This window comes from Orbicella franksi, chromosome 6 (genome assembly GCF_964199315.1).
Source record: "Orbicella franksi chromosome 6, jaOrbFran1.1, whole genome shotgun sequence".
Taxonomy (NCBI): domain Eukaryota; kingdom Metazoa; phylum Cnidaria; class Anthozoa; order Scleractinia; family Merulinidae; genus Orbicella; species Orbicella franksi.
Genome location: NC_138150.1, coordinates 12,810,397 through 12,835,407, shown reverse-complemented (window position 1 = coordinate 12,835,407; position 25,011 = coordinate 12,810,397). Strand labels below are relative to the sequence as shown.

Genomic DNA, 25,011 nt, shown 5'->3' with positions numbered 1-25,011 from the left:
TTAATATTGCCGCAGACTCCGTGGCACTTACTGAAACCGTCAGTCTCATCAGTCTTTGAGGTGACTCTCTCACCGATGTAGGATATAATTTCGACCAAGTAACGATCTCTACCTTCATTACTTCTCATTGAAACGCTCCTTAGTTGTATTAATCAATAGCATTGTGCATTAGTTTGACATGAATAAGAACAAACTATTCCGCGACTGGACGTGATGTGATAACTAGGTTAGTTCTTGTTTATAAATGAAATGAAAATTTGCATTTGGAATAAAACAAATTGTTCCTCTTCGATTTTTCATCTGATATTTAGCTTTATTCCATTTATCTCCAGCAGTGAGTAAAAAATACACATCTTTCTCATATTTTCAAGGAAACAAGGGTATCATGTTGCAAACCTAGGCAAGGAAAACAAAAGTATCAAGCTACAAACATTGGTGTGAAAAGTGAAATTGTCACATTTGCCACTTCTCCGTATTATTGAATTTAAAATGACTGAAACTCAGCTTAAAACACCACAATAAAATTCAAAGCCATCTTTACAAACAGCAATTAAAAGTTATTTTTGGGCCTTGAAAGAAAATACAAACATGAAACATACACAATGCTAAGTTACGTCTTACGAAGTTTTTGTCTGCTCATATTCTGCAAGGGGAAAAGGCCAAGTTGACTACCAAGGGAGAGAACTGCAAGGGTGAGGACCTATGTGACTACTGTATCAGAGCCGTAAATTACACTCTGCACTATCTGAGATTGTCTCACTGGTTAGTACAGAGTGTACTATTGGGATGGGTTAGGGGGCTGCTGTTTGCTAAGGCACTAATGCACTAAGGCGGTAACACCATAACACCATAAGGTGTAAACTTTAATGTTTGTTTAATCAATTAATTTCAATTAATCAATTAGCCTTGTGGGAAGGAGGGCTGGGTGGTGTAGGTACCCATGTACATTACACAAAATGTGTCATACTTATGTTTCTTTCTTTGATAACATGACAAAAGTTTATATATGGTTTTTAGTGCAGAGTGCACTATTGGGATGGTTATGGGAGCTGCCTGCCGCTAAGGAACTAAGGCGCTATGACACTAAGGTGTAAACTTTAATGTTTGTTTAATTAATTAAGTTCAATTAATTAATTAGTCTACAGGCAAGGAAGTAGTGGTGGTGGGGTGGGAAAGGTACATGTGTACTCTACGTAAAACACATTCCATCGCCGTCACTTAGGTTTGAACATCGCAAAGCTATATATTTGTTTCAGGTAACCCCTTGCTCTCCTTGTGGTACCATTCTCCTTAGAACAAAACAAATTTGCTCTAAACGCATACGTAGATTAGTTAGCGTTCGTGGCTTCTATATTAGGTGAAGGATACATTGCATACGGAACCATGCACAAATGTTGAATAGTTTTCCTTATGGTAGAACTCAACATGTAAGACGCATGCGTTCTAGCATCATTAATGTTATACACTATCTTTCCATGCATTATTTTATGTCATGTCATGTGACCAAGGACGGCAGTTATTTTTCAGGTAGCGCCAATTGTCCCTTTTTATTGCAAAAGTGAAACATTAATGTGGCTGCATAGCTTTTAGAATTACACAAAGGTCGGTTCAACAAATATCATCAGCAGTTTTCAATCTACAATAGTGTGCTAGTCAGGGTTCAAATGTATTGCTTCTCCTTAGTGGCTTGTTTATTTCTTGCCTTAATTGTGTCTGTAAGAGAGACCAAAAAGTTCCCAAGTTAGTGGCTTTAATACTCTCCAAATTGTAAATTTGTAACAAAAGAAACCAGGAAAATGCTCAAATATTGCTGCAGACTCCATGGCAACTAATGAAAGCGCAAATTAATTTAATCAGTCTTTGAGGAGACTCATTCCTATCGGCCAAGTAGTGCTGTTTATCTTCAATACTTTTTGTTGAAATGCTTCTCAGCCATCAATATCGTTTTGTGTTAATTTTGAACTGTTGTACTGTTAACTACAAAGGTGGCAACAGAAAAAGAAAGTGGTATTTCGTGACTATCTGATAATTAAATTAGTTCTTGTTCATCGGTAAAAATTTGCATTTTTAGTAAAACAACATTGTTTCTGTTCCGTTTCTTCATCACTACATCAGATATTTAACTTTCTTTCATTTATCTCCAAAAAACAACGACATCTTCCGTATGTTTTGGAGAAAACAAGGGTTTCATATTACATGCCTTTGCGAGGAAAACAAAAGTATCAAGTTACAAAGTTGGCGTAAAGAGCTAAATTGTCATGTTTGCTGCTTCAACGTATTATTGAATTTAAAATGAATGAAAATCAACGTAAACCACTAGTAGTAATTAATTTGTGCGTAATTTTTGGACCTTGAATGAAAATACAACCTTGAGACATACACACTGCAAAGGGGAAAAGCCCTAGCAGACTACCATGGTAGACACAAACTGGAAGTGAACCGAGCAGGGGTGAGTACTTATGGGACTACCGTGCCAGAGCTATCAATTGCCCTCTACACTATCTGAGATTGTCTCACTAGTTCAAATCTCATGCTATACTTGTGGTGCCATTCTCTCAAGAACAAATGCAATTTGCTCCAGACGCATGTGCAGATTAGTTAGCGTCAAAGTCAACTATATGTTAGGTGAAAGATACATTTCATACGGGACTACCGACAAACGTTGAGTGCCATCCCTTGTGGTAGAACATAACATGTAAGATGCATGCGTTCTAGCATTGCTAGTGTGATAAACTCCGTTCTTGAGTTCAGATGCACAGTTTTTCTTAATTTTTTTGTAATGAGTGATATCACACTCTCGTTTTGGCTGGGGATAGCAGTTATATTTCAGGTAACATCAGTTCTCCTTTTTTCGTGCAAAGAACACTACTGTGACTGCGTATCTTCCCAAATCTTCCCTAGCTCGATTCAAGAAATGTCACCTGCTGTTTTATAACTATTGTGTTTGTCAGGGTTGAAATAGAGAATGGGAACGTATTGCTTCTCCTTAGCAGCTTGTTTGTTTCTACTTTTATGAAAGAGAGCCCAAAGTTCATATTCAGCCGAAACTTTCCCACATTTGTTACATGTAAAACTACTAAATTTGTGACAAAAGAAACTTCATTATTATTGCTGCAGACTCCATGGCACTTATGAAAGAAAATACAAACATGAAACTTACACAATGCTAAGATTACGTCTTATCAAGTTTTTGTACGCTCATATTAGTTGACTACTAAGGGAGAGAACAACATGGGTAAGGACCTATGTGACTACTGTATCAGAGCCATAAATTGCATTCTGCACTATCTGAGATTGTCTCACCAGTTTTTATTTTGTCATCCAGTTTTCTGACAAATATTATGTATATTCATGTGATTTTCATATGAGAATGCTGGGCCACCATACTATAGGACAGAACCACATGTATGCATAGAAATAAAAAACCATGCAACTCTTTTTTCATGGTCAACATCGCTAGTGGCATGGAATGCGGGCACATGCCCCCAATGACTACATCAACATCGTGCAACATGACAGCCATACTCCAGCTAATAGGTCGACTGAGGCATACAGCCTTGGTTTACATCGTACATATTTGATATTGGACATCCATGTTATGGTCCCATTGACAGCTGTCAAAACAAGATATCTGCTGACCAGTATCATGTGAACATACCGTAGACTCAGGTTTAGAGCTCATCAAGGTCATGTGAGTTTTTCAAGTTGACTGCTGACCAAGTACTGATTTTCGATTGGATCGCAGGCTCATGCCAGGTTAACTTCTTAATCAGGGCCACAGTTGTTCGGAAGGTATTCAAATGTTTTTAGCTGCTTTTGTTTTGTGCAGTTTGAGATTATTGAAACTCAAACAGAAGCAAAACAATATAAACAGAAAGCCTCACCACAAAATTACAAAACTCAAAAAATTCTCACTTATCCTGGGTTAGCTTGATCGGGCTTTCAACAACCTGGCCCAGGAGCTTGGCTTTTAGGCTTGGCTAAATCTATATATTAAATACACTTACCTAGAATCACCAATTCGAAAATGGCATCTTTTCTGTCTATTTGTTTGGGCAGTAACTTACGAACAATAACAGTACTTCTGTCTTCCTCACATACACGTGCACCTGATTGGTTTTCCTTTCCACAGCTTTCGAGTGCATTAGCTTCTTCAGCATCAGATTTGGTGATCACAGAGATGTCGTCATGTTTTGTTGTCTCAAGTTCCTTATTACCATTTCCTTGAAATAGATATTTGCCTTGATCATCAAACAGCAATTTCACTGATCTCTCAAGATCTTTACTGGTCAAATATTCAACTGAAGTCCTCTGAACGATAAGCGCACCCATGAGTCGACGATTCACAACCTGCGGTCTTTCTATCCATACATCTACTGCCTTTAAAAACCCTCGAAAGTCACTCGTCGTGGTCGCTGAATTGACACTTATCCATCCAACCTGAATGCCACAACGGTCCACCATCTCCACCACACCGATTGAATAGACCAATTTCGATATATTAAACTCCAGGCTAAAACAGTAGACTTCAGTACGAGGCTCCGAGGAATAACTACAGAGTTTGTGGGGTTAATTCCCCAGAGCCTCGTGCTGAGGTCTATTGTGTTAGGCTGAATTTTAATAGATCGAAATTGGTCTATTGTAAGCCTCGGCCCGGCGTAGCCTCGCTCACACGCGAGGATCTGCTTTCGCGCGTTGTCATCACAGCAAGTCGTTTCGTCGCTGTTTTTTTTTTCTAACTCTCGCTTTTCCGCCCAGCACGTCTTTCAGCTGCCGAACCATGTCTCAAGAGAACAGTAATGTGTCTCCGCCGACTTCTGCCTTCGTCAATCTTTACCGATACGGCGGGAGAATACCCTTGGCAACGTTGAACTAACACCCTTGCTGATTGGTCCATTCATACGAACAGGCTGATTGGTTTAAGGTTACGGTATACCTTCAGGGGTGTCTCGCGTGCAAGCGATGTAGATACCTAAACCCCTATATCAAATTAAAGCTTATAGAGCTGGCTATCAAACTATTCCAAGAATTTTGAAATAAAATGAATTGTCGAATTTTTCACGACCACTAAATGCGAGCGCCCGAATCACCTTTCAAGAGCTACAAGTCAAAGCGATTTTTGTTTTTCGCCAATTTCATTTTTTCTTCGGTTTCAGGGCCCAAAGCGCTTAAAAAACGTGTCTGCGTTTTGCCATATTCAATTGCAGTAAAAAGTTACAGAACATTTTCGAAATAGGATTAAAATAATGTAGAGTGATCATACAAAAATCGCTCTCGAAGATAAAATATTTCGAAATTAACAATTCGCAGACAATTTTCGTAGTTTATATGTTAAACTAGCTACCGTCCAAATTTGAGGGCAATTGAACAAATTCCCTTTGAGTTAAAACTCTTTAAAGTGTCTGCTTCAAGCAAAAAAAATTATTCGAGAAAACAGCGTAAGAAAAATCTTTTGCTTTGCAACCAAACTCCGCCCACAAACGCATTCAACTGGGATCTCAGATACAGCTTCCCCCACTGAGCCAATCAGTGCAGGGAAAGTTTGAGTCTATCTTTTTCTCGAGATAGGGTCTAAAAGTACTCACGAGTGACCACGAGTGACCACGAGTGACCACGAATGACCACGAGTGACCACGAGTGACCACGAGTGACCACGAGTGACCACGAGTGACCACGAGTGACCACGAGTGACCACGAGTGACCACGAGTGACCACGAGTGACCACGAGTGACCGCGAGTGACCGCGAGTTACCACGAGTGACCACGAGTGAGATTTAATCAAAATGTCTCAGTGCTGTTATTATGACGTCATTACGGAGTCATTTTCACAATAGTTCATCAAATTACGACTTACTCACGAAAACTGAAGTTATTTACTGTGTGAACGCGCAGCGCATGATTTGAAATATCTTCCAAGAAAAAATCTGATAATTTTTATTGACTTTGGAAAACGTGCGTCTCCTCTTTGTACTTCCCCCTACCGCCCCTTCCCCCCCCCCCCCTACCCGCCGTCTCTCTCTCTCTCTTTTCGAGATGTTTAAAAACTTACAGTGTGGACTATACATTGCAGATTGCATGTGGAATGAAAGGAAACCCAAAATACTAAAGATAAGTTTAAAACAAAACGATTATAAGAATAGTCATAAATATCACATGACCGTTTTATTTGGCTCTGTGGCAATGAAACCACGTCGAGTTTACAAGGTCCGAGATCGAATGGCACAGAAGACGACGTCACTGGTACGCAATCGCCTCTACCCAAGCATCTTAGCATAAGTTTCACGAATCTTCTATACCAGAAAAGTGCATTCCAACAGCCACCTTGAAAGCTATCTTTAAAAAAGCAGAACTTCTCATCAATGAGGAAGGAGCCATAAAAGAGGCGGCGTCTAACGACCAGAGATTGAGAACTGTGAAAAGTAAGGACGGTGGAGACCCACTCATCGTGAAGCCCTTGGGTAAAAAGAGTGACTTATTCCAGTGTGTCTGCAGCACATACAGAGCACTTGAGATATGCCCCGACACAGTTGCTGTTGCCGACGACCAAGGAATCCTCTTCGAATATTTGTATGCCCTTCGTCAAAACTTGAGAAAGAAGGTATCCAAAGGCATTGCTGGCGTGAACCTCACCGCAGCCATCGAAACTGGTCTAAAAGTTTCAGAAAAGGGTCTGAAGCAAAACGAAGTCCGCAAAGCAGCAACACGAAAACAACAACCAAGTCAAAAGTCCTTGTCAAGTGTACTTAACCCTGCCACCTCGTCTCAGAGACCAGTCTTATCCAGTCGCCCTGATGCAACAATGCCGTCTACAAGCATGGTACAAGATGAGTTTTTCCCTGGTGCCAATGAAAGTACAATAGATTGGCCGGAACAGACAACCTCAATGCCATTTGTGAACCAGTCAGCATGGAGTATGCCAACGTTGAATTCTCCTTTTCCTCCGGTTGCTTCACAACAAACACAGACGAGGGGCCCGCCATGGCCGCATTACCAGCAAGTGCAATATACACTCTATGGGCAGTCAGCTTCACAATCAGCAACTCTCAACAGCCATCCGTTACAGACGACACCAAATTTCACTGACCCGTCATTTCTACACTCAACAGTCCCTGGTTTTCAGTCGGAGCAGTCTTCATTGCAACTAACAGGCAGTGTCCACTCAACATTTCAGCCACCATCTACTGCAAGTCAACAAGTTCCGCAACCTTTGAGTGGTGTACCATGGCACTCGGGAATGTCGCCTTATCCTTACACGCTTTGTGCTCGACCCAAAGCTGTCAGAAAGTGCTATGGCTGTGGGGAAGATTTTACGCAGAAATACAGAACTGAGCCAAATAACATTATTGTTAAGCATGTGGATCGTCGACTAAAAGGTCGTAACAATCAAACCAGTCAGCTGATTTTCAACGCCGACTTCTCTAATACATATACTACCATCCAATATTTAGTCACGTAAAGCGGAAAAATCCACTCTTCAACGGCATGGTCCAAATGGAATGGAGCGAGTTCCTTACCATGTCAACACAGCAGAAAGCAGTGGTTGATAAATATGACCATAACATTGTCTTTAAAGGACCATACGGTTGTGCTTTGGTAGTAGTCCATTAGAATACCTCATTCAAAACTGTTTACATATTTCAATATAATTTTTGCCTTACTTTTTTCCTGTTTTTCACATTATAGCCAAGAGACACATATATGTTCTTATGTTCCGTGAAGAAGCTAGCAACGCATTGCCAAGCTTTTTTTAACGCTCTCCCTACGTTTGTTTGGCGCATAAAGTAATCGTACACCTGTGTATGCGAGCAGGAAGTGATAGCATGATCCAGTTTGTTAATTCCATGACATTACCTGACGTTGAGTTAATTAAGAAAGAATATTGTCGTTCCTCAGTTCAACTAAAATTCCCTTATTTTGTCGGTTTATAGGGTCTTCCTATTCCATTTGATAATAAGTAAATTTCAGGTATTGTTTTCACCAGGAAAAAGAAATTCATTACTTCGCGCTCTGAAGTTGTATTTTTGTTATGTCTACAAGAGGAAGAGTAGATGACAGTGGCGGAATGTTGGTCGCCTGGTGTCTCTAAAGAAATATTCAAATCTAACGCTTGGCGTGTTTTCAAAAAGTTAAATAACATGGTGACATAAATAAAGCATACGTGTTGCTGTAGTTATCGTTTTTTCATTTTAATATTTTTTTTTTTGGCCTTTTTGTTTAATTATGGGACGTATGTCGTGGAAAATCTTCAGTCAGTAGTTTCCCTTCTAATAGATGCGGTATTTGATGAAATGATGTGAATGTGACTCCTTAATGACGTCGTAGTAACAAAACGGAGATATTTTGATTTAATCTCACTCGTGCTCACTCGTGGTCACCCGTGGTCACCCGTGGTCACTCGTGGTCACTCGTGAGTACTTTTAGACCCTATCTTTTGTCGAGGGTCGAGGGTGATAGGGTCTAAAAGTACTTACGAGTGACCACGAGTGACCACGAATGACCACGAGTGACCACGAGTGACTACGGTTAAGATAAAGTCAAAAAATTATCATGACGTCATGAAGAAGTCATTGTGAGGTCATTTCATCAAATAATGACCTGACCAGTGACCACACTTAAGCTATTTAATAGTGTTGAGAGCACTGCCTGTGAGTTCACAATTCGATTTTTTTTTTCTTTCCAAATATTGACTGTTGACCTTCTGTTCTTTCATGCTTCTTTTGTGATCTTTTTTCAGTTGTGAAAGGTAAGAAAATCGAGCGATCTTATTAAACGTAGTGTAAAGGCTCAAAACTTCACTCGCGGACTTTGCCAGTTTTGGTTGATCGAATAACAGATAACGATCTGCACGTGAGGTTGAACTACTAATGAATGAATGAAACTTGTCAAACTATAAGCTTTGTAGGGAACTATAAACTTCCAGTAAAAGCGTTTCTTTAAGATTTGTTTCCGCAAGTGAACGTTCAATTTCAGAACGCCAAAACTTATAATAAATATTTCTTGAGAAAATTAAGTTTCGCGATTTCGGCAAGCCGACCCACCAGACAGCGCGTCGCCAAACATTTTTACCCTGCGTTTGTATTTGCTTAAATTGCGCGAGTTTACCTCTTGTTTTCACAATTGAAAAATGTTAACCTTGGAACGTCGAATAAACCATTCTGACCACAAATCACGGCGTTTTGTTAAGCTGTGCAATTCGGGGTTAAATTAGTTTTCTGACAACAAATCGTGGACATTTGCCTAGCTGCAACTCGCAAAATTTATGTTTCAACTTGTTTTCAATTTATTTTCAAATTTTGGGTTTCCGTTTCATTTTATGGCATGCAATCTGAAATCTATAGTCCACATACCAGGATTTTAAACATCTCCGGGGACTCCGGAGGAAGGGAAGGACATAGAGGAGACACCTCCTTTATCTTGAGTCGTCGCTAAAAATTATCGGACATGTTCTAGTTACGCTAGTGATCACTAGTTACGTTTACGCGGTGTAACGCAGTCCAGTCTGTACGAGATTTACCACCTAGTTTTGTAGGTTGCCAAAAGGCCGTATTTTCCGGCCAGAATGGTTTATCTGTTATTCGATCAAACAAAGCGTGCAAAGTCCGCGCGCAGTTTTTAGTAAAATCGGGCGAATTTTTCTTCCCTTGCACAAGTAAAAAAGCAGCTAATATTTGAAAAGGAAAAAAATCGAATTGTGAAACACGGCCACTGTTCTAATCTTTGATTACTACTCCAGTAAATAGCCTCAGTGTGGTGGTAAGGTCATTATTTAATGATATGACCTCACAATTACTTCTTGATGACGTCATAATAACATCACTGACATTTTTTGATGTAATCTCACTCGTGGTCATTCGTGGTCACTCGTGGTCACTCGTGGTTACTCGTGAGTACTTTTAGACCCTATCATCGAGGGCCGAGGGTCACATGTCGGGGGTCGAGGGTCGAGGGTCGAGGGTCGAGGGTAATACTTGTTTTTTTCTGAGCTTTTTTTTTCTTTCAAATGTCACAAATCATGGGAGTCGTGAATCGGAGGCTTGTCAACCCCATTCGCTACATTGAAGTGTGTTTGCTTTGTCATTAACATCAAACCTAATTTGGTAAAATGTTGGCCTGACTTTCTGTCACACGATCAGTCGAACTTTTCAATAAATTTTCTGAAATACATGCCGTAACTACACTGTAACTACTAGCTATTACAAATGAAGAGCACGGTGGAGGAAACGTTCAAAAAAGGTCTTACCGTCGCTTGCAACTGCCGGTCAATCAAAATTCAAAGTTTTGACAATCAAACTTCAAAGTTTACCCGCCCACTAGGGAACGTTTCGGCGCCACTCCGCAAACACTTGAAGAGGAGCAAAGTCAGCAACGCGTACGGGCATTTTGTCTTTTGCAGTTTTGAAAATCAGAATGAATTATAGGAAATCAAGAGAGGAATTTCTGTCGGATATCGACTGGGATCTTTTACAATATCCAGGGGAATTAAGGAAGAAAGGGTTCACCTCAACATTGTCCGCGCGGTATCTAGCTGAAGATGATCTTCATTTTCTCCTGAAAGCCACAAAAGGTAACTAAAGACTAGTCTTGAACATGATTGCTCGGCTAACAACGCCCGAGAGAGTAAAAAAACAGCTTGAAATGTCACACAGCATCAACACAGCAGTTACAAAGCCCTGAATCAAATTTAAAATCTCCTGCACGAAAAAAGGTCTACACGTCGGGCTGAACTGAACAATGATGCGGACGAGTATCGAGTACCGAAAACGAGCGACGTTTCTCTTCCGACAAGCGGGCGTCAGTTACTTAGCCAATGTGGAAGATTCATTGAGCAAAAGACAGGGGCACCCAACGGATCGTTTCGGTACCTTATCTGTTCGGAAGGCCTTTAATCTCCACTGATTTTCTGAAGAGAATTGTCACCTCGAACTTTCGTGATATGAGAAATTTAATGTCTGTTGTTTTCGAATTGTAAAAAATGTCGTTTGGGGTACCGAAAAAAAGTCAGCTATCATTTTCGGAAAGGCGATAAGACCAAAGGTTTTCAGGGAATGGACAAAAAAGCCCTAATAAATTCGAGAATACTCAAGTTCCCCTAGAATAACCGAACAGATAAAATTCTTTAAGCGCAACCTAAAATTAACCTACAGAGCTTTAAAAGTACTCCAGCTAGCCTAAAACAGCGTTTAAAAGCATTTGAGAGAAAACGGTGGTTGGGTGCCCCTGGGGCACCCAACGGATCGTTTCGGTAAATTATCTGTTCGGAAGGCCTTTAATCCCCTCTGATTTTCTGAAGAGAATTGTCACCTCGAACTTTCGTGATATGAGAAATTTAATATCTGTTGTTTTGGAATTGTAAAAAAATGTCGTTTTGGGTACCGAGAAAAGGTCAGCTATCATTTTCGGAAAGGCGATAAGTCCTAAGGTTTTCGGGGAATGGACAAAAAAGCCGTAATAAATTCGAGAATACTCAAGTTCCCCTAGAATAACCGCAAAGTTAAAATTCTTTAAGCGCAACCTAAAATTAACCTACAGAGCTTTAAAAGTACTCCAGGTAGCCTAAAACAGCGTTTAAAAGCATTATTTTGAGAGAATACGGTCGTTGGGTGCCCCTGAAAAGAAGCAAGAATTAAAGTTTAAACTTAAGGAAGCAAGCGCTAAAAGATAAGAACTTGAAGAAACCTTTGCCAAGATAAGAGACGCAGCTTCCGTGCTTGGAAATACCGGTCAACGCTATGTAAGCTTAATTGTCATGAAAGAGATCACACAGTTCGCACCTGCCGAATGGCAAAATGTGAGTCTGTGTTTTTCTGTAGAGAGCTGAGTAGGCATCCAGATGAAAAACAGGATTTTCAGGGGAAAAAAAAGGGAAATAGTAGCATTACAAACGGCCGCCGCGAAAATATATAGAATTGGATTTGAACTGGCTTTCTCCCGAGTGAAAATGGTTCTTTGAATAAACACGTAGAGGAAATTTTTCTTAAAAAGTTTCTCCATGAATACGCTTAATATGTTTTAAATTCCTCTATTTATTTCCTATCATTCATTCTGACTAGGTATAAAATATTAGGCGGAAGATCGTATTCACCAAGTTTGAAAGATGTAGCTTTTCTAAAAGACGCTCAGTTAATTTTTCTAATTTTCCATACATTTGTCTGTATTTTTTTTCCCCACCAGCCGCGTGCACAAATTTACAGACAAATGTATGGAAAATTAGAAAAATAAACCGAGCGTCTTCTAGCCAAGCTACATCCTTTAAAACGTGGTGAATAAGCTCGCAAATCTCACAGATATTATTTTTCATCGCGACCAATCGCAAAGCCCTGCAAGTTTACCGAAGGAGAGTGGTAATTTAGATCGCAAAACTCACAGATATTTTTTTTTAACCGCGAATTTACCGAAGGAAGAAAATAGCCGTAAATTTGCCTCCAAAGCTTCCATCGCCTCCAGATTTCACCTACAGTTCCTGATTGATAGATGGCAAAGGAATATTTTTCATCGCGGCCCGTCAATAACACTAGGGAGTTTACGAAACCTCGACGCCGACGCCGACGCCGAGAACAACGTCGATGAAAAAATGAATGACCCAAAATTAAAAGATACCTGAATCGAGAAGACTACATTTAACCAAATCGGGGAGGAACATGTAGATCGGACTCGACTGAGCGGCGGAAATCGAGCCTACAGCAAAGAGTAAAACAACAAACCCAGAAAAAAATAATATTACCCTCGACCCTCGACCCTCGACATGGGACCCTCGACCCTCGATCCTCGACAAACAGATAGACTCAAACCTCTGCCAAGATAAGAGACGCAGTTTACGCGCTTGGAAATACCGGTCAACGCTATGTAAGCTTAATTGTCATGAAAGAAATCACACAGTTCGCACCTGCCGAATGGCAAAATGAGAGTCAGTTTTTCTGTGGATAGTTGAGTTGGCATCCAGATGAAAAACGGGATTTTCAGGAGAATAAAAGGGAAATAGCAGCATTAGAAACGGCCGCCGCGAAAATAGAACTGGATTTGAACTGGCTTTCCCCCGAGTGAAAATAGTTCTTTGAATAAACACGTAGAGGAAATTTAAAGTTTCTCCATGAGTACGTTTAGTATGTTTTGAATTCCTCTATTTCCTATCATTCATTCTGACTAGGTATAAAATGCTAGGTGGAAGATTGTGTTCATCAAGTTTGAAGGATGTACCTTAGCTAGAAGACGCTCAGTTAATTTTTCTAATTTTCCATACATTTGTCTGTATTTTTTCTCCCGCGAGCCGCGTCCACCCGCCAAATTTACAGACAAATGTATGGAAAATTAGAAAAATAAACCGAGCGTCTTCTAGCCAAGCTACATCCTTTAAACGTGGTGAGTAAGCTCGCAAATCTCACAGATATTTTTCATCGCGACCAATCGCAAAGCCCTGCAAGTTTACCGAAGGAGAGTGGTAATTTAGATCGCAAAACGCACAGATATTTTTTTTAACAGCGAATTTACCGAAGGAAGAAAATAGCCGTAAATTTGCTTCCAAAGCTTCCATCGCCTCCAGATTTCAACTAAAGTTCCTGTTTGATAAATGGCACAGGAATATTTCTCATCGCAGCCCGTCAATAACACTGGAAAACAATGAAGCAAACACTCTACGAAATCGCATCAGTAGTAACACGACCTAAACGACTACAGCGACAAAGAGAAAAAGGTACACAAACGAAGCCAGGGAAGGCGTTGTCATTTGTTTTCTGCAGTGAAAAATTTGAAGCTAAAAATGTGAAATTCGAAGCGAGTGAGGCACTTTGACACAACATTGTCACTGTCAATACAAATATTAACGCGAACCACATTCTGTTATCCCTATGTGTTATTTTTTTGTTGAAGAAATTGCAACTGCAAAACTTAATGTTTAGATTTATTTCTACGTGGATAGCCATTCAAAAGTTGATGGCATTAGTACATCGGCCAAAGCATCCAGCGTGATGAAGTCACATGAAAACCGGACTTTGAATGTTATAAAGGTTATAGATAAATAATCAGGTCTGTGATATATTTACATTTAACCAAGTCGGGGAAGAACATGTAGACCGGACTCGAATGAGCAGCGGAAATCGAGCCTACAGCAAGGAGTAAAACAACAAACCCAGAAAAAATATATATTACCCTCGACAAAAAGATAGACTCTCAAAGAACGAATCAAATTGCCTGTTAGAAAATAAGATGATATCTACATTAATCTGAGACGTGCCAGATTACTTTAGTTTGTTCAGTCAAACATTTTATGGCTTACTATTTAGCTATCTTACCATGACCGGTGTAACTTCGCATGTACATCATAAATTCCCATTTTGTTTCTTGCTGTACATCACAACCGAAAAAACTTGTCAAATTAACCAAATCGATACTGTAAACAGCTCCATGAATGCTCTTATCTCCGACACTTCACACAAAAAAATAACTCTTGCACCCCTTGCGTGCCTACGTTTGTATCGTGCTAACGATGCTAGAACACATGCGTATGACTTATTAGGTTCTACCACAAGGAAAAGCGCTCAACGTGTGTGATCTTGTATAAAATGTATCTTCCACCTGATATGCAATCTCGTTCCCAGAGTCTTCGTTCCCCTTGACCAGCGGTCGGAAAACGAGAGCTCTGGGAGCAATCATTTCAGGCATGCGCCGTAGATGCAGACTGTGCAGGGAAACAGGATAGGCAGAATCACCAGAATTCGGTTATTTCAAAATGGTTGCTCCCAGAGAACTTGATGTAGTTGACACTAACGCTTTTTAACCTGCGCATGAGCAAATATTGGTTTTGTTTTAAAGAGAAAAGTACCACAACGAGAGCAAGGGACTTTCTGCAACAAATATACAGCTTTTTGAAGTGATCAAAGAAATCACGTACGTACATGCACCACCCATTTTACGTAGTGCCCACAAGTACCTACCCCATCCTACCCCCTTGCTGCAAGCCTAATTAATTAATTGAAATTAATTAATTATACAAACATTAAAGTTTACACCTTATTGCCATATTGTCATAACGCAATAGTGCCATAGTGCCATGGCACCATGGTGCCATGGTGCCATAGTGCCTTAGTGCCTTAGTGCCTTAGTGCCTTAGTGCCTTAGTGCCTTAGTGCCTTAGTGCCTTAGTGCCTTAGTGCCTTAGTGCCTTAGTGCCTTAGTGCCTTAGTGCCTTAGCGCCTTAGTGCCTTAGTGCCATAGTGCCTTAGTACCATAGTGCCTTAGTCCTATAGTGCCTTAGTGTAATAGTGCCTTATTGCCACAGTACTTTAGCGACGTCAACCCCCAAACCATCCCAATAGTGCACTCTGCACTAAAAATGACTTGAGTTGAAGTGCTGGATGTGCGAGTCAAACTGAGAGCTGGAAAAGCAAAACCAAGGCCAGGTTTATCACAGGAATGTGATGAGAATTACTACAATCACAAAGCCTTTATTACATTGAAATGTACACAAACAAGCTTGAACTAATCCACATTACAGACAAGAATCATCAGTGAACTGCGTCACTGTGAGTACGCTGGTGAACACTGAACACGAAAACCTTCCATTCCAGTTTCATAAAAAGATATTTTTATTATCCTCACTTCATGAACTTGGTAAAGCACTGAAATGCAGAAAACGAACATCAATTGATTGGAAGTACCTTCACGAACATTGAAATCAGCTAGCATCATTCGCTAGGTTTGTCGTTACTGTAAGTGTTATTCTAAATTGTTATCTTTGCGCTGACGTATAATTAACAATTATTCCCCGAAGTGGAGGTAAATATCCATCACTATTACCGACACTGAGGTGAACAATTGTTTTAGTATATATCACACAAGCTGAATAATTAGCGGCCCAAAACGTTATTTAATGTGTGGCAAGCGGTCGGAAATTTTAAAATCTCTCGCGCCGGCTGCTCGGAGGTGAATAGTACTTGCTAATCACCTCCGAGTTAACCAATGAGAGCGCGCGAAAAGCACTATTCACTTGTGTGGTATATACTAGGAAGCTATTACCTGTGAATACCACAACATTACCGAGACAAACACTTCTTTCGACCCCGTCAAAATACGACGGAGATATTTGAAAACGCAAAAATTACCGGTCATTTTGGATTTGAATTTGAGGAAAACTTGGGCAGGGAAATCACATGATCATCGTGACGTCATCGTTTTCCGAAAAGATCCATTTTCCAAATGTTTTCCGTCCACACTAAAACGCAAAGCCAGAGTTTTTAAATTCCTCTGCTATGAAAAGCGTTCTCTAAGAGTGTAACTAATGTGCGAGCCTGCGAGCTGGAGTGCCAAGCCTATTTTTGCGAGCCACTGCGTTTCTTTCTTTCTTTTTGTTTGTTTTTGTTTTTTGTTTTTTTTGAGTTTTTAGTTTAAACGTTAACACTTTACTCAGTAGTAGTAATATGTGCCTGTTCCAACAGTTTTTGACAGGTACTCATCAAATGACGTATTCAATAAAAAACGCCGCCCTTTTCCATTTGAATGGATTTGTTTTGATTTGAGGTACAAAAAATCCACACGGAGACACTTTTGTTGATTTTGGAAAGAAGTCAAAGTTGTATTTCAAAAAATTCTAATTTCACATGCGGGACATGTGCTGGGTTCTGGTGGCCGCAGCGCCCGTGAACGATTTGAGAGAAATGATTAGTGTGTGCGTGTTACATGGAGGGGATATGAGGGTGAAGAGTGAGTATTGAGCATCATTGCGTGTGCGTTGACATGAGTAGGTGAGGGGAAAATATTATTTACAAGTTGCACATCTTCCGGAGTACATCGTGAGTATCCGTAAAGTTTATGTCAGGAATGTGGCCAGGTCGATCACACGCTTGTTGTAGACCATTTGGTATTTTTTGGTCTGATCCACCGTCTCGAGGGCGAACTCTTTGGTATTCCTAATGATGTGGTAGGATTTCACCACATCGGTTTGGCGTACTCCTGACTCCCAGGGTTGTTGGATGTCGTCCAGCACGTTCTGTCAGAGCACCTGGTAGTTGAGTTGTTTGATTCGCTTGCTGTTGAGGGATATCCCGCAGACCTTGCATTCTTCTCTACCCCTGCTGGTCAGGTACCCGTAATGTGATGTGATCTCCGTCAGGCAACTCATCCTTGAAATCGCCGAGGTAAACTCCAAGTGATGGGTCGGGTTGTCTGGGCAGACCTCGGAAAACGACGCTGTCGGTGTCAAAGTACACCACGCGCTCCTGTAACAGGTCTAGTGCTTCGTACAAACGAAGACGGGCCCAGCAGGTGGTGAAGCAGGCTACGAAGATGTTGAGATTCGGGTTCACCGGGTTGTCTTCGACTTCGTGTTTGTAGTGGACTTCAATACGCTCCTTGGTCAAGACGTTCACGTAACTGATGTCGAATTTGTTGCTTTCGTGAAACGTCGAGAACTTTTGGGGATTGTCGAATTCTACTGCCTAGGTCTTGTTGGTCCGCTCTCCGAACTTGCCCTACATGGAATTCAGCATCATTTTAGTGACCTTGCATAGACCAGGGTTCTTTTGGATCTTGCTCAGGTGCAGTTGGATTCCTTCACAAGCCTCGTAATCGGGGAGGTGTTGCTGACGTTTGACGGGGTCATCACCTATGTGGGAGGGCCAACCATGGCCCCATCCATGGTGTAACGGCTGTTGGGGATGTGGTACTCGCCACGGTTGGCTGCATGCTGAATGCGAGTCCCAGCAGATGTTGTTGGTCTGGGGACTCCAGCAAACAGAGTTCCTGCCAGTGCAACCATTCCAGAGCACCCTTGGACTGATTGGCTTTCATCCTCATCCGCGTAGGGGATTGGAGGCGATGGTGCTGGGTTACAGGCCGACGGAGGCGATGGTTATGTAATCGAATGGACTGAATTTGGTCAACGGTTCGAAGAGGTGTTTGAAAGTCAGGCACCCCTCCTTTAACAACTTGATGCCGGATTCACAGTGTTCGACCAGTTCTTTCTGGAAGTCAACCTGCACGTTCTTGGTCAGCTGCTCATTGTGCCACTTCTTAAACTCTTTACGGCCACTCACGGACATGGACAGGCATGTAGAACTTCTTTTCAGGAATGGGTTCAAAATAGTCCTGATTCTCGGGGGTGTTGAAGAGATGTGGGAAGTGACCCTTCTTCAGTTCCGTCAAACCAAAGGTCTTGGGAAATGCAGACAAAGCGTTTGAAAGAAGGAGAGAGTCGATTAAACGAATGCGATCAAAGGTGACTTGAAGAAGTTTGACACCATTCCTCAGTTGTTCTACAATTTGGTACTGGCGATGTTGTTCCTCTGTCATGAAATACCCGTCATAGCCCTGGAAATTGTGCGCGATAACCATGACGGGTTGCGTGTCTTCTTCGGTCAATGTATTGGGCCACTTGAGAAAATCGCAAATGCAATGTTCTCCTTTGAAGCGAAACGGACGATCGTTGTGCTCTGTTTTGGCGATCACGTGTTGACCCGTGTTTTACATAGCTTCGATGTCAAAGAACATGTGGATGGACAGTTTATCCTCCTCCTTCTCTTCATCGTCATTGTCGTCACTGTTTTCATTGGCCCTGAGAGTGGCCAACCCTGCAGCGGTGCCACAGCAAGCTCGTTTTTGGCCCCAACAACTCTTTCGGCATTTTTCCGTTTCTCTTCACGCTCTTGTTCTGGACTTTTGGCAATTTGTAAGAAGCATTGGTGCATGGCAGCTTCCACGTACTCTTTGCAACAGGGGCACTCTTGTGGCCGCAGAGATGACGTTCATGTTCACCTAGTCCCACCAATATTTTTTTGCACTCCTGGCACTTGCAACACTGAGTGCACACGCTGATATTTTTGGCATCCGCGGGTTTTCCATTGTAAGACCGATTTAAATGATTATCCACGCACGTGTCTCCATTGAAGAGAAGCTTGCAAGAACCACAGGGGATGGAGGCTCGTCGACCATGGCATCTGGCTTCTGCGTAATCGGGAGATCCCGTGCGCAGACACGCGGGACAATGATTCATGTTGTTCTTACATGCCTGTTGTCCCTCGTGGTCGTAGGGCTTGAAGCAGTGAGCACAGACATAACTGGTCTTGAAATACGCCGGGAGCGATGTAATGACATCGTAATGTTCATTCTCGTATAGCAGGACCAATTGTTTTTCTTGGGGGTCCAAAAAGATGTCACACGGTAACCACACGCGTCTTCCTTTTGGTATAAGTTCCAAAGTTGGTATTAGGCTGATTTAGCATGAGAACGGGAACGTCACTTGACGACGGCGCGCGTAGTACAAATACCCAAATATGGTCAGATGACGACTGCAGGGTGCGCGGAATAATCTGGATTCTGTTCCAATTTGATCATATTTGGGTATTTGTACTGCGCGCGTCGTCGTCAAATGACGTTCCCGTTCTCTTGCTAAATCAGCCTATTCTACCGTAAGTAACGCGAGTTTACTTCTCTCCGAGCCAGAGGTATTATCTGGAATTACTCGTCCCCGTACTCACCGTTTGACCCTCAACCACCTCATAATGCGACGCAAAACTTTATATCAACGCTTTAAATAATACTATGTTTGTTTTCAGCGACTTCATCTCATTACAGCAGGATAAAACCGAGATAGAAAAATATATTGCTGCCACGTTGAATGGTGAAAGGGAATTTCAACTGAAGTGGAAATTCCTTCTCACCATTTAAGGCATTTCAATTAGTAATTTGTTTCGAGGTCCTTTTTTATAGTTTGTTTGTTGGTTTTTTTTCTATAATTAAGTAATTACACTGTATTGTAACTCCTTAAGTAACGTAATGTGTAAGTCATAATAAGTAATTATTGCATATTGTAGGTAAGTAAGGTAATGCCAAGTATTGTAAATAGTTTTTTTTTATGTATTGTAAGTGACATTTGTAAGACAGTAAAAGCACTAGAAATAATAATAATAATAATAGTAATAATAATGATGATGATGATGATAATAACAATAATGTAGTGTATTGTAAGTAGGTTAAGTATTGTGTCGTGTTCTAAGTAGAGTAAGGCAATGTAAGTAATCATGTGTTTAGCAATAATAATAGTGGCCTCTCGTTCAAAAAAAAAAAAAGAAATTAAAAAAAACACGTGCGACGACTACTATTAGTAACTGGTAGTTGAAGAGACTGGACGCTAGTGCAAATTTGGCAAGTTCTTCGTAGCCACAGGGTCCTTGTGGCACGTCTGCTTCCAAATGCAACTGAATGGCCTAATCTTTCTGAATGGTTCTTCCATCTTTAAAACCGCTCCATTTTGGGTGACGGTCGACGTAGACCTTGGCCGTTACGAGGGTTCTGGCACAACACAACTCGTCCCTGGTAGCCATAACTATTTGTCTGACAATTACTCGACAAATTAAAGTAGACCCAGTCGTTCTCTGGTATCCGGTCACGAAGGATCTAGTTCTGCAACATCGATGAATTCTATCGGTTAAAGCCGCACACAAATTTTGACGGGAAAGAAGTCGACCCACTTGGCGAATGTTGTGTAATGGCTTTCACTCACACCCATCTTCTCACTACGGCGGTCCACGTACGGGTTTCACGTAAAATCGAACCAGCCAGGCTCTAAAGCATTGACGCTCCAACCAATCTGCCCTTGCAAAGCCACTTGACGTTCTACATCAGAGACTGTTTCATCCAAAAGAGCATCGTCTGCTTCATCGTCTGGGAAGGCCTCATCCTGAGTTTTCTTGCTGGCATTGTATCATTCCAAGATCTCGTCGATCGACGGGTTGAAGATCCGCCCCTCGGTGATTAACCTGTTTCAAATCAGTCAAGAAGGTAATTAAACCTGTCAAAATAGATGCTTTTTCCCGCGCTAATATATCGGCTTTTTATAGCATTCTATCGCACGCGCGTTTCGCGGAACGGGGAAATGCAAGGCGAACGGGAACGTATTTGCCGTTTCTGCAAAAAGCTATTAAATCCGCCTGAAGGGAAAAGAGTGCCGGTGGCGTCAGTTTTTAACAGGGTAAAAAACAAAGAACTGACTGGGGCTTCTGGTCAAGAGAGTGTGGTTTTGGCTGCCGAAGTTGAAAAGCTAGGACATTGTTTACACCGTGGAATGAATTTCCCTGAATTGTCTTGCCTTTCTTGTGCCAGACAAGTCGTTCGCAAGGTTCATTCTTGCACAGTAATAACAAGCCGTTGCGATGAACCTTTGGAGAAGCTGGTAGATTCACCCGATCAATTTACAACACCAACTAGTAGTTCTAAACGACCTACAGCGGTTCGATCACTGACTGGTGAAACCCCTTCAGCGAAACGCAATAAAGAAGGAAACGCGATCGACGAAGAAAGTGCAACGGGCAAATCTTCAAGGAGATCGCTAAGCTTCCAGCAGGGATCAATAGAGGCATTCCCCAAAGAAACAGAAAATCCCCTCACATTGGAGGAGAAAATTCAAGCCCGGATGCACGTACCATAAGAAGAGAAACCTGTTGTGAACGTAACATTTGGTTTGAGTTTATTTGAGATTGCAAAGTATTACTGTAACAATAAATTTGTTACTATTCGAATTAGATCTTCACTGGATATCCCAAATCAGGGAAGGTCGAGGAACATGTGTGCAAGGAAGCATTAGAAAAAAAAAGCTGTAAGGAACATCGCTTTAAATAATCCTGGCGCCGCTGCAGCAGCTCTTTGCAACATGGATTCCTTGAGGGAGAACATCTTTGCAGAGACCACCAAGCGAGTTTTGAAAGAAGTGGTGAACTTTTCACTGGTAAGAATTTAGTTCACATTCCTGAATTACATAGTCAATTCAAATCTGACAAATACAAGATGAAAAGTGCACAATCTTGAGGCCTTTCAATTGTTACTTTGAATACATGTACTTTATTTCAGAATGGAAGTGTCGAAAAAATTATAATTTGTCTTGTGCTCTTAGTCCATTTATGATATGACTGAAAAAATTTCTTCATTGTGATTGGCTGGGAGCAGGCCAATTTATTTTATTTTAATTCTTAGTTTGCACCGCAATGCAAATTAATGCGGACGCATTCACAATTTTCGCAGACAAATAATAAATAAGTAATTGTATGAAAGCTTGAGCAATTAAGGATTTACGATACTCGTGATATTTGAAAATTCTTTGAAATTGCTCTCGCCTAATGGCTTGTTAAATTGAGAGAATTTGCAAATATCACTTGTAGTGTAAATCCATAACTGCACTTGCATTCATATGATTACCTATACTTATTAAATTTGAGATTGACTATGTGAAAAGGAGTGTTTACACATTGAATTCACCTTGTTTAAATGGCTCAGAACTCCAATTCATAGTCTGGAACCAATGATTCTTCTGTTTCTCCATAGCCAGAATCAAAAGACACAGAACTTGAAAGTAGGTAGCTTTCAATATGTGTAAATTGTTTTTTCAACGAGTGACGCTCATCCATTTCCTGATCAAATTGAGTAATGTCTCCAAATAGTTCCTGAAATACTTCCAACACGTCAATAGCATGAATTGATGAATACATGGCCAAGTTGTCTGTGAGATATTTTCCTGAGAAGACATGGTTAGCATGATCAACAATGTCATTAATCAGTTTGTCTGAGAATCCATGGCATGTTTCCTCATGAAATAAGGAGACAAGTCCCGATGAATATCTTTCTTTCAGTTCCAACAACGATAAGCGGAGGTCGTTCTTGTCTAGCTCAATCAAATCTCTTGGTGTGTAAGTACTAGACTCTAGTACAGAAACATTCTCAGGTGTTAAGCTGTCCACCAGCTTGTCAACATCACAGGACCCATCTATTGAACATTGGCATTTCTTCCGACACAGTGAACAACAGTCATGCCCTGGTTCCTTGGATGAAACAGACTCCTAAAAATGCCCATATAGCTTCTCTCTCATGCAATTTTCACTCTTAACCAACTCTTTCACATCTTTATCGCACCGTGAAAGTTGACGCTTTGTAGTGTAAACAAAGCTGTAGGCTTGATGACCAGTTCTTCCAGCTCTACCAGCTTGCTGAATTATTTCAGTGACAGTTTGGGGTGGCCCGTAATGAATGACATACCGAACATTGGGGAAATGTACACCCATTCCCAGAGCACATGTTGCAACAACAACCCTCTGGGTGCCATTTCCTTTGAAGTCCTTCTCAGTACGCGACTTCTGGATATCCCACAATTTTGCATGGTAAACACCAATCAGTGATACTTTACCTCCCTCCTGTTCTACAAAGGCACTTGCTCTCAAGTTCATTAGCAAATAGCTAATGACATTGCCATTTTCATTAAATGTCTTGCAAAATGTTATGGTTTGTGGGGTTTCTTGTCTTTCTCTCTCAACCACGGTGGCAACCCACTTCAGGTGATTGAACGCCTCTGCTTCTACTTCGATTAGTTCAAACCCGAGATAGATATTATCTTTGTTGGGTGATACATCAACCACTAAAGGGTTAACCATTTCATAGGCTTTCCACAAGGACGCTCTATCTTTTAACCACACAAATGCAGTCAGTACCAAAATGGGGACTCCAGGTAAGAATCACTGCAAGTCCTTAGCTTTGGAAAATGCTGCCCTGAATGGCTCCTTTTTATTTCCTTTCTGGATAGAAACTTGGCCTCTACCCACAAAAAAAAAAAAAAAAAACAAGTAAAATAAGAGCAAGAGGGCAGCAAGTGCATAGCAATCATTATCCATAAATGATAAGTGTTAAGTCAAATATGATTACTAATAAACAAAAACTTAGCTTAAGAAATCATGATCATGACTTATACAGTGTAGCACTTGGCTTATATTCATCTTCTCAACTCTTAAACTTATATGTCAGTTCGCCAACGTCCAAAATACTTTTTGAAGAAAGGCTGACTGTATTTACATATTACCAGAGGAATAACATGTCACCTTTGCTGTAAGATGAAATGTGTGTTCATAAACCAACCGGCATTCAACACCAGTGCAAATTATGATCTACAAAATATCAGAATAAATTCGAGTTACTTACCAAGCTGAAACATAGTGCGCCTCATCGCCAACGAAACAAACAGTTTGCTTTCTGAGCAGACCTTCTTTCAGCTGTTTTGACCACTGTTTCGAAGACAACATTTCCGGACTTCCATAGAGGAGATCCACATTGAATCCACCGGCCACCAGTTCTTTCTCTCCTTTTTCGTTTCCTAAGCCAATGGCAAATGCTCTCAGACCTAGACGTGTCAACTCTTCAACCTGGTCTTTCATTATAGAAACTAAAGGCGTCACAACTAAGACACAAGGACTTTGTAGTTTCCTCAAGTCTTTCAGTAGACACGGCAGCTATTGAAAAATAAGACTCTTCCCAAAACCAGTTGGTAGAATTCCGAAAACATCGCGCTTCTGCGCCACAGTTTCCAGGCATAGCTTCTGCTCATGTTTCAAACCAGAGATGTGATGAAAATGTTGCAAAGAATTGCTCAAAGCTGCCTCGAATTCCATGTCAGCGAACTGTACATTGCACGCAGAAGCCATCTTTGTCGGTCGCGGCAAGAATTATGCAAATTTACATGCAGTTGTCAACATCTGTCAAATATTTATCTCAAAGCTTCTCAAAGATGTCAACAGTGATCGATTCAACCAATCAGATCTTGAAACCAGGAGCTGGTATCATGGAACGGCGGCATCAATGGAATGTCTACAGGCTCCCCTGCACACTCCCTCGCCACCAGACCCCTCTCGGCTCGTCCCGCTCGCCCTAGACTACACTCGGCTAGCTCACTCTAAAACCAACTTGAAGCCTGCTCAAAGGCTATGAAGAACACGGTGGAGATAGCGATCGATTCTGACGGGAATGGGCGTTGACAATGATGACTCGTGGATCTTCAACCCGTCCATGTAGAATGTCAAGTGGTTTTCCAAGTGGAGATTCGTGGGAGCGTCAATGCTTCAGAGCCTGGCTGGTTCGATTTTACTTTGACCCCGTACGTGGACCGCCATAGTGAGAAGATGGGTGTGCGCGAACGCCATTACAAAGCTAACATTCACCAAGTGGGTCAATTTCTTTCCCGTCAAAATTTGGGTGCAGCTTTAACCTATGGTA

The 25,011-nt window shown here is 41.3% G+C and overlaps 2 protein-coding genes and 1 pseudogene across 7 annotated transcripts in view; all 3 read right to left on the bottom strand.

Moving 5' to 3' along the window:
- Window positions 1–5,987, bottom strand: part of LOC145489634 (putative tRNA (uracil-O(2)-)-methyltransferase) — a 157,989-nt gene extending 152,002 nt beyond the window's left edge. For 4 of the 6 annotated variants that reach the window (XM_081468647.1, XM_081468649.1, XM_081468648.1 and 1 more), the window contains exon 1: window positions 4,008–5,987. In XM_081468647.1, coding sequence (XP_081324773.1) covers window positions 4,008–4,464 — 457 coding nt within the window. In that variant the 5' untranslated portion in view covers window positions 4,465–5,987. The remainder of the gene's footprint in view (window positions 1–4,007) is intronic. The other 2 variants (XM_081468650.1, XM_081468652.1) reach the window with 2 other exon arrangements.
- A 9,434-nt stretch (window positions 5,988–15,421) lies between these two features.
- LOC145489694 (uncharacterized) overlaps window positions 15,422–25,011 on the bottom strand; it is a 74,292-nt gene continuing 64,702 nt past the window's right edge. The window contains exon 4 of the mRNA XM_081468732.1: window positions 15,422–15,611. The gene's annotated coding sequence lies outside the window, so the exon portion shown is untranslated. The remainder of the gene's footprint in view (window positions 15,612–25,011) is intronic.
- On the bottom strand, window positions 22,127–24,443 carry LOC145489309 (uncharacterized; annotated as a pseudogene).